The 8863-nt window shown below is 47.9% G+C and overlaps 1 protein-coding gene across 1 annotated transcript in view; it reads right to left on the bottom strand.

Moving 5' to 3' along the window:
* Positions 1-551: 551 nt before the first annotated feature.
* The window catches only part of NEB (nebulin), a 94348-nt gene continuing 86036 nt past the window's right edge, over positions 552-8863 (bottom strand). The window contains exons 123-135 of the mRNA XM_033516201.1: positions 8376-8468; positions 7248-7340; positions 6721-6813; positions 6100-6192; positions 5581-5673; positions 4773-4865; positions 4381-4473; positions 3992-4084; positions 3572-3679; positions 3159-3342; positions 2556-2648; positions 1661-1813; positions 552-1179 (exon numbers count right to left, since the gene is read on the bottom strand). Coding sequence (XP_033372092.1) covers positions 1013-1179; positions 1661-1813; positions 2556-2648; positions 3159-3342; positions 3572-3679; positions 3992-4084; positions 4381-4473; positions 4773-4865; positions 5581-5673; positions 6100-6192; positions 6721-6813; positions 7248-7340; positions 8376-8468 — 1449 coding nt within the window. The 3' untranslated portion in view covers positions 552-1012. The remainder of the gene's footprint in view (positions 1180-1660; positions 1814-2555; positions 2649-3158; positions 3343-3571; positions 3680-3991; positions 4085-4380; positions 4474-4772; positions 4866-5580; positions 5674-6099; positions 6193-6720; positions 6814-7247; positions 7341-8375; positions 8469-8863) is intronic.

Here is an 8863-nt window from a genome sequence, read left to right on the forward strand (position 1 = left end):
AGCTCAGAACCTCTTCTGGCTGACAGCCTGACATAGCTCAGAACCTCTTCTGAAGGGACGTGGTCACACCCTGACATAGCTCAGAATGTCTTCTGAAGGGACACAAGGGACAAGGTCAGAGCCTTGCAGGGGACATGAGGGGCTGGTTACAGCTTGACACGGGACAGAGCCTCTTCTGAAGGGACATGATCAAACCCTGCCAGCTCAGAACCTTCTGTAGGGACACAAAGGGACCTGGTCAGAGCCTTGCAGGGGACATGAGGGACATGGTGACACCCTGACATGGGCCAGAAGGGACATGATCAAACCCTGCCAGCTCAGAACCTCTTCTGGCTGACAGCCTGACATAGCTCAGAACCTCTTCTGCAGGGACACAAGGGATGTGGTGACACCTTGGCATGGCCCAGAGCCTCTTCTGAAGGGACACAAGGGACAGAAGGGACATGGTCACACCCTGACACGGCACAAAAGGGACATGGTCACACCCTGACAGCTCAGAACCTTTTCTGCAGGGACAGAAGGGACATGGCCAAACCCAACATTGATCCCTGAGTGTCTCCTGCCAGGGCTGGGGGGGACGTGGCCAAACCCCAGGGCTTGGGAATTGGGGTCACAGCAGGGTCTGGCTGCTCCTTCAGATCTGGCTCTGGATTCTTCTCCCCCGAGTGCCACAAGCCCTGGCTCTGCTGGTGCCACAGCCTGAGCAGTGGCCTCAGGGTGCTCCTGGGCACCACCAGCTCCAAGTGGAACTTGGAAGTTGTTCCCTCCCAGCAGTTTTTGGAGGTGATGCCATTCCCACTGTCCTTTACTCCAAGGCAGCAATTGGAATGAAAACACTTCTTCCCACTCCTAAATTTTCACGTGTTGAGTAGGAAGAAGAGCTCATTCAAGGTTTCCAGGTGCTAATTCCAAGTTTCCAGGCACAGGGGAGGCTCTGTCCCACTTAAGTCCCTGTCACACTGGTTTCATGCAGAGCTTCACCCCCAGGGACTGGAATGTCACCAATTAACTGTTAATTAGTGTTCCCCATGGGCTGTGTCCCCACCCCGGGGAGCAGCAGGTTACTCACCCCAGCAGTGGAGGGGTGGGAAGGCACCGAGGACACCGTGGTCTGCTGGGTGGCCACTGAGGATGAGCGTTGCTGTGGCAGCTCAATGGTCTTCACCTGCTTGTAGCCCACTGCAGAGGGAGGGGAGAGTGGGGGTTGTTATGGGATTGGGATGGAGCTGGATGAAGATCATTGTGTGGGGTTGTTATGGGATTGGGATTGATCTGGATAAAGATCATTGTGTGGGGTTGTTATGGGATTGGGATGGAGCTGGATAAAGATCATTGTGTGGGGTTGTTATGGGATTGGGATGGAGCTGGATAAAGATCATTGTGTGGGGTTGTTATGGGATTGGGATGGAGCTGGATAAAGATCATTGTGTGGGGTTGTTATGGGATTGGGATGGAGCTGGTCAGGCTCCATCAGGGATGGCCACTGGGAGGGGTCACAATCAGTTTAAAATGCACATTTCCAGCTGTTCATTGTGCACAACTCAGCGCTTTGGAGATGTGGTTTTTCCTGGCTCTGGGAATTGCTGAACAGTCCCACGAGCATCTGGGGGCCCTGTCTGTCCCCAGGGCTGTCCTGTCTGTCCCCAGGGCTGTCCTGTACCTGAGGCTGTGGTGGTGAAGAAGCCCCCGTTGCTGTAGTAGGACAGGCGCTGGTCGGTGCCGTCCGAGGGCTCGGATTTCTCATCGGCCGCGCCGCTGATGCTCAGGGCGCTGGCAGAGCGCGAGTGCTCCCGGCTGCGGCGCTGGGCCTGGACTGGGGGACAGCAGGGACAGACAGTCACCACCCTGGGGCTCTCAGAGCCACCCCTGGGGTTCAGAGCCACCACCCTGGGGCTCTCAGAGCCACCCCTGGGGTTCAGAGCCACCACCCTGGGCTCTCAGAATCACCAACCCCAGAGTAGAAACCCCACAGAACCCAGCCCTGCTAAGCTCAACTTTCCCACAATCCCAGTGCAGGTTTATAGTTCCATAGTGGGATTTCTCTGTGCTTTTTTAAGTATTCCATGCTGAAATCCTGAGCTTCAGTATTCACAGTATTTTATCCTTTCTCCAGCCTCTTTCCCCGAGTCCTGGCTGCTTCCAGAAGTTTTATTCTAATTATCTTGTGATTTTCTTCCTGACACAGCAGATTTTCTACCATCCAGGTAGAATTTTTCTACCCCACGATTTTCTACCATCCAGGTATTTTTCCTCTCAGACAGGAGTCAAAAAAGTCACTGAGAGCAGCCTGTTGATCAGTTCCAAAAGGAAGCCCAGGCTGTATCATGGCAGCTGTGGATCATAGAAACAATCCTCCTCCTGCCTCTGTTGGATCATTTTATGGCAGGAAGATTATTACTGTGTTTTTTGAACATGAGTTATGCTGGTGAGGAGCTACAGCTGATTTCTCCTCTGTCCCCTGTGTCCCTTGGGGTGTCTCAGCTCTGTCTGGCACCCAGACCATGCTCACAGGAGTTTAAATCCTGTTTTATCCCTGTGGAGCCCGTGGGACACACCTGAGATCATGTGCAGGCTCCGGGACTGGATGTTGTCCTCAGCGGGGTCGTAGTCGAAGACGGAGCCGGGGTTGGTTCTCCACACCCGGAGCCCTGCAGGAAAAATGGAATTTCCTGAGGAGAGGCTGAGCCTGGCCAGGACAGCAGGACAGGAACTGTGCCCTCCCCAGCCCTGGAATGCCCAATGCCAGGCTGGACGGGTTTGGAGCAACCTGGGATAGTGGAAAGTGTCCTGGCCATGGCAGGGTGGCACTGGATGAGCTTTAATGTCCCCACCCCAAACCAGCCTGGGACTCTTTGAAAAATGACCCTTATTTTATACATTAGTGCTTGTCATTTCTATAGCAGAAATTTGGCTTTTTTACAATCTACAGCAAGGTGCTTCTCTGATCCATAGAGATGAAGTCAAAAATAGAAGAATTAAATGCAGTGTGACATTCTCGAGGTGGGGACAGCAGGTCCCAGGCCATTTACAGCTGCTGGGGGAGAATATTTCCAGAAAGGACTTGGATGGGAACAGCTCCAGGTGATGATGAATTGGAATTGATGTGGCTGAGCTTAAATTAAACCCCTCCTGTAGCAGATGTGCCCAGCTCTCCTGACCTGTGATGTTCTCCTGGTCCTGGTCCACGCGTTTCCGCTCCATCTCCACCACCCTCCTCTGGATGCCCCTGTAGCTGATGTCACTGAAGTCCTGCATGTTCTTCTTCACGCGCTCTGTGATGGGGTCGGTCACCACCGGCGTGAAGCTCCCTTTGCTCTTCTCAAAGTCCTCGTGGTACTTCACCTGCAATTCCAGAGGACTGTGATTCCTGTTCCCCAAGGAGGCTCTTCCAGCACGGAGAGCTCCTCAGCTTTGGTTTCCCAATCCCGAGAGAGCCCAATCCCAACCTCCTTTAGCATTAAAGACTTGGGTAACCAAACCCAGTAGGACACGTTGTCCTTGCTGCCAGGCAGGGTTATTTTGATATTTAACTGCTTTCCCGAGGGAAGGGCCCCTCTGGACGTGTTCTTACAGTGGAGATGTGTTTCTGGGTCTCCCGCACGCGCCGCATCTCCGGGGTGTCCAGGACGTAGGCGGCTTTTCCTTGGACTTGCTTGCGGAAACTGTCGGAGTAAAGAACCTGCCAGGGGAGGAGGAGGAGGACAAGGAGTTACCTCTGGAGCACCAGGCTGCCAGAGAAGGGCCTGGAGAAGAGCCAGTCCTAGATTTTTATACATTTTTTTATAAGCGACTCTTGCTGAAGAACGATAATTTTATACATCAGAGTATTGCAGCAGTAATTTGAAATTTAACTATTTAAAAACCCCCAAAGCCAACCCAATTCATCAGAGAAAACCAGAAAGTTTTAAAGGATTCCCTGTGGTTCTGTGGCCTTCCAAAGCTCTCCCCTGTGGGTGAGGATTTCAGGGGTGAAATGTTCTTTGTCACCCACCGAGCTGATGTTCTCCTGGTTGCGTTTGGCTCTCTCCATCTCCGGGGTCAGCGGCGTCGGAGTTCCCTTGGCCATGTGCTCCTTGTACAGCACCTGCAGGGCACAAAGGACTTGGAATGGAAGAATTCCAGCTTGGACTGGAAGAATTCCAGCTTTTCCTGGCAGTGGGGTTAATGTTCAAGCAAACCCAGCCCTGCAGAGTGGAAAAGATCTCGGGAAACAAAGCAGCTGAAACGTTATTGGCAAAAGGTAAAAAAAAATAAATAAATCTATAGAAAATAATCAAAGGGAAAATAGACAAAAATAAGGAAAACTGGGAAAATAAGGCTGGATTAGGTGGAGTTTGGCTGAGGATGGTTATTTTTGACACAAGGCTGTGCTTTCAGTACCGAGCTGATTTGTTCCTGGTTCCGCTTGACTCTCTCCATCTCCGGAGTGACCGGGCTGGGAGTGGCCTTCCCTAAACCTTCCCTGTATGCAACCTACAGACCACAAAGGAACTCAGTCACCGGGGCAGAACTCCACAACTGGGATGTTACTGGGTTTACACTCAAAACCAGCCATTAGAAATGGGAAAAAAATAAAAAAGTCAGGAAAAATCATATTAACGAGTTAAACGATTAAAAAAAAAAAAAAATGCTTTAAAATTACAGTTCTTAAGAGGTGACTTGAAAAAGAAAAAATTAGAGGGTTAAATAAGACCAGGCAGAGTGAGGTTATGATATCCCCTGGGGTTAAGCACTGCAGTGGAGCTTTGGGAAGCGTTTCCCTGTGGGAATACCGAGCTAATCTGCTCCTGGTTGCGTTTGACTCGCTCCATCTCGGGAGTGACGGGCGTGGGGGTCGCCTGCCCCACGTTCTCTTTGTACAACACCTGCAGGACACAGAACAGCGAGCTGGGCTCAGCCCCACAGCACTGCCTTGGAACACAAATTATTGCCTTTGAACACCTCAAACGTTTAGTGCTGCCAGGAGGGGTGAGGAGCAGGGAGAGGAAATCTGGGAATTGGGGTTAGGGCTCTATCCAGGGTGGCTCCAGAGGCTCAGGAATTGCTTCTGGCTCTAAAAAGCTGTTTAAGAAATGCTTTATCTGATTTTTTTTGTCTATATTTGAGGGAATTCCTGATCTTTTTGGGAGGGAGGTGGAAGTTTTGTTGCCACACTGCCCCAAGTAATGATGTCAGGGATGGGTGGTTTTCCCTGGAGTCAAATCCACCTGAAAATCCAATGAAAAGGTGAAAACTAAACACAGAGAGAAACCTGAATATCCCTGGAAAACCTGGGCTAGTGGGAGGTCAGGGAATGAAATGTTCCTTCCAACCCAAACATTCCCTGATCCCCACCAAGGGATCCAAACTGTTGGGACTGGATAGAACCCACAAATTCACAAACCAAGTTGTGAAATAAACTAAAACTCTGGATCACACCGTTCACACCAAAGTAATTTGGGTTTAGAAGGAGAAATTAATGTGCAGGGGAAAAAAAAGAAGTAAATCTCTTTTTAAATTAAAACCAGCTCTGAGTGGGAGTTAGGCTGTTACTTGATTAAGTTGAAGCACAAAGGAAACCAGAAATTTCTGGGAAGGTACCGAGCTAATGATCTCTTGATTGCGTTTGACTCTCTCCATCTCGGGGGTGATGGGGGTCGGGGTCACCTTCCCCACATTTTCCTTGTACAAAACCTACAGGATACAAGGGAGTATCCAAATGTCATTGGAAAGGAAAAGAAAACCAAAGCAAACCAAAAAGCAGAACAGACAAACAGCGTTTTTACACCGAGTGAGGGCTGGGGCACGGGAGGAGGAATCGGAGCTTTGCCATTAATCTGGGATGCAGGAACGGGCCCTGGCTGGAATCATCGCTGACAAAGCACAGGTGGAGTAAGAAAGGGTTAAAAAAACTCCATCAGGACAACAAACTCCATTTCCAAAAGGGGTTTTTTTTTTCCTAGTAAAGCCCTGCCTGGGGCAGCGTTAAAGAGAAGCGGGGGTGGTTTGTGTGTGAGCCTGGGGCAGAGTCAGCTCAGGTTAATAAGCGCAGGGCGCCGATGCTCCAGCCGGGTTAGACACTTCACTCCCATTTTTAGGAACTTTTCCTGCTGGAAGTACCGAGCTAATGATCTCTTGATTGCGTTTGACTCTCTCCATCTCGGGGGTGACGGGGGTGGGGGTGGCTTTCCCTATGTTTTCCTTATACAACACCTGTGGGACGAGAGAAAGGAGCCAGAGAAAGCCGCAGTCAGTGACAGCTCTCCCCACACATTTCCTTTTTCCTCGGATTTAGTTCCCCAGCTGGTTTTAAAGCAGGTCCTGGGCACGGTTTTAGTAGAGGAGGAGTTTGGTAGCCTGGCTCGAGCTGCTGGTGATAAATGGGGTAAGTACTGCACCAAAAGAGCACAAAATCCCACCGGAGGGGCTGAGCACACCAAGAAAACCCAATTAATCAACAGCTTTAAAGAAATGGAAGCTCTGCAGAGAAAAGGAGAGGAGTTTGAGTGGGTTTAGGATTAGAACAGGACATTAAAACCACTCTTAAAACCAAGATCAACTGAACCGAGTTAACATTTCAACCTGAGAAAGCCAGGAGTGAGGAGTGAGCCCTGCTCTGAGGACAGCGTTATTTTGGGACAAATCCTTCTCCAAACGGTTAAAAAGGGCTTCGAAAGAGTTAAGAGGTTTCAACTCTGGGTTTAAAGAGTTAAAGGGAAGTTTTGCTCTTGGCAAAAGTACCGAGCTGCAAATCTCCTGGTTGCGTTTGACCCTCTCCATCTCGGGGGTGACAGGAGTGGGGGTCCCTGTCCCCACGCTCTCTTTGTACAACACCTGCACAACAAGAAACCATCCAAACCCATCAGCGACCCCAAAACCCATCCCACCCCAAAATTCACAAAGTGGGAGCTGTCAAACCCCCACTGAGAAGCCACACCCTCCCCTCTTCCACGGTTAAAACAAAGGCAAGAAGAATTTTAGATATTAAAAAAACCCCACACACATCAAAGGAAGTTGGAGCAGGGAGCAAAAAGGTTAAAAACACGTCGAATAACGCAAATATTTGTAAATAATTCAGAATAACGTAACTATCTGTGGATAATTCCATCAGTGAAGAGGTGGGAGGTCAGTGGCACAGTGAGGAAGAGAGGATGTGCTCATGAGGATGCGCTGAGGAGTGGATTAGGAGGGATTATGGAATTTTAAGGAAGGTTAAGGAGTGCTGGAAGAGCAGAGTTAAAGGGAAAACTCCTCCTCGCCACAAATACCGAGCTGAGCTGCTCCTGGTTGCGTTTGACTCGCTCCAGCTCGGGAGTGAGAGGGATGGGAGTGCCCGTGCCCAGCTCCTCCCGGTACAGAACCTGCGGGAGAACAGGGATCAGGGACGGCCAAAATCCGCGTGGAAAGGAGAAACCACCAAATCCTGCCCCAAACAGGAGCCCTGCTCAGAGCCTGGACACAAAACTGGGGGGAAAAATCTGTGAAAGCATCAAAAAATAACAAACAAAGCAGTTCTGGTTCCTCTGGCAGCCCAGCACGTCCCACACCCAGGCAAGGTTTAGTTTAGAGTGTAAAATAAGGAAAATCGGGAAAATTCACTCCATGGAATGAGGTGGGACTAAATAAGGAAAATAGGGCGGGGTTTTAAGAGTTAAAAAAAANAAAATAGGGCGGGGTTTTAAGAGTTAAAAAAAAGAATTGTTGTGACTAAATAAGGAAAATAGGGCGGGGTTTTAAGAGTTAAAAAAAAGAATTGTGACTAAATAAGGAAAATAGGGTGGGGTTTTAAGAGTTAAAGAACTGTTGGGACTAAATAAGGAAAATAGGGCGGGGTTTTAAGAGTTAAAAAAGATTTTTGGGACTAAATAAAGGAAACATGGTGGTGTTTTAAGAGTTAAAAAAGATTATTGAGACTAAATAAGGAAAACAGAGTGGATTTTTAAGAATTAAAATTGTTGGGACTAAATAAGGAAAACAGGGTGGGTTTTTAGTTAAAAAAAACCAGGATTTTTGGAACTAAATAAGGAAAATAGGGTGGGTTTTAAGAGTTAAAAAACCAGGATTTTTGGGACTAAATAAAGAGGACAGAGTGGGATTTTATGAGTTAAAAAAAAGGATTTTGGGGTCTAATTCAGGAAAACAGAGTTTAAAAAAAAAAGGCAATCACACTCCAAAAGGTGGGATTCAATTACTAAAATGATGTAATTTAAAATAAAGGGAATAAGAACAATGTAAGTAATAATTATGAGGGAAAAAAAGAAATTCTGAGAGGGACCAGGATATTATTTTTTGGGTAAGTCGATTATAAGGAAACAAGAATATTGGTTTGTTGGTTAAAAAGTATTTTAAAATCCATTCAGAGGGATTTTCTTTTGGTTTTTGAAATTCAAAAATACCGAGCTAATGTGTTCCTGGTTGCGTTTGACCCTCTCAATCTCGGGGGTGACAGGGGTGGGGGTTCCTGTCCCCAGCTCCTCCTTGTACAACACCTGTGGGGCAAGGGGCAAAAATCAGATTTAAAGCAGCACCAGAAGCACCCAGAGCATCAGAGAGGGGCTTCTGACACGTCCTGGGTTGAAAAATCCCTAGAAATAAAAAAAAAACTCCTTGAAAATTCTGTTGTGGCTGAGGCTGAAGGAAGGTGGATTCAGGTGGGCAATTGGGGAAAAAAATTAAAATTATATAGAAAGTATTATTATATATGATATATAATTATATATCTAAAATATCTATTAATCAATTAATATATAATTTTATATTTTACATATGTTATATATAGAGATATTACATATTACATAGATATAATTTCTAGTGCTCTCCTGTTTTTAGTGGCACTTCCCTCACCTTTCCACACATTCCAACACCCCCAGTGCACCCCTGACAC

The sequence above is a fragment of the Parus major genome, chromosome 7, assembly GCF_001522545.3.
Source record: "Parus major isolate Abel chromosome 7, Parus_major1.1, whole genome shotgun sequence".
In the NCBI taxonomy this organism is placed as follows: Eukaryota; Metazoa; Chordata; class Aves; order Passeriformes; family Paridae; genus Parus; species Parus major.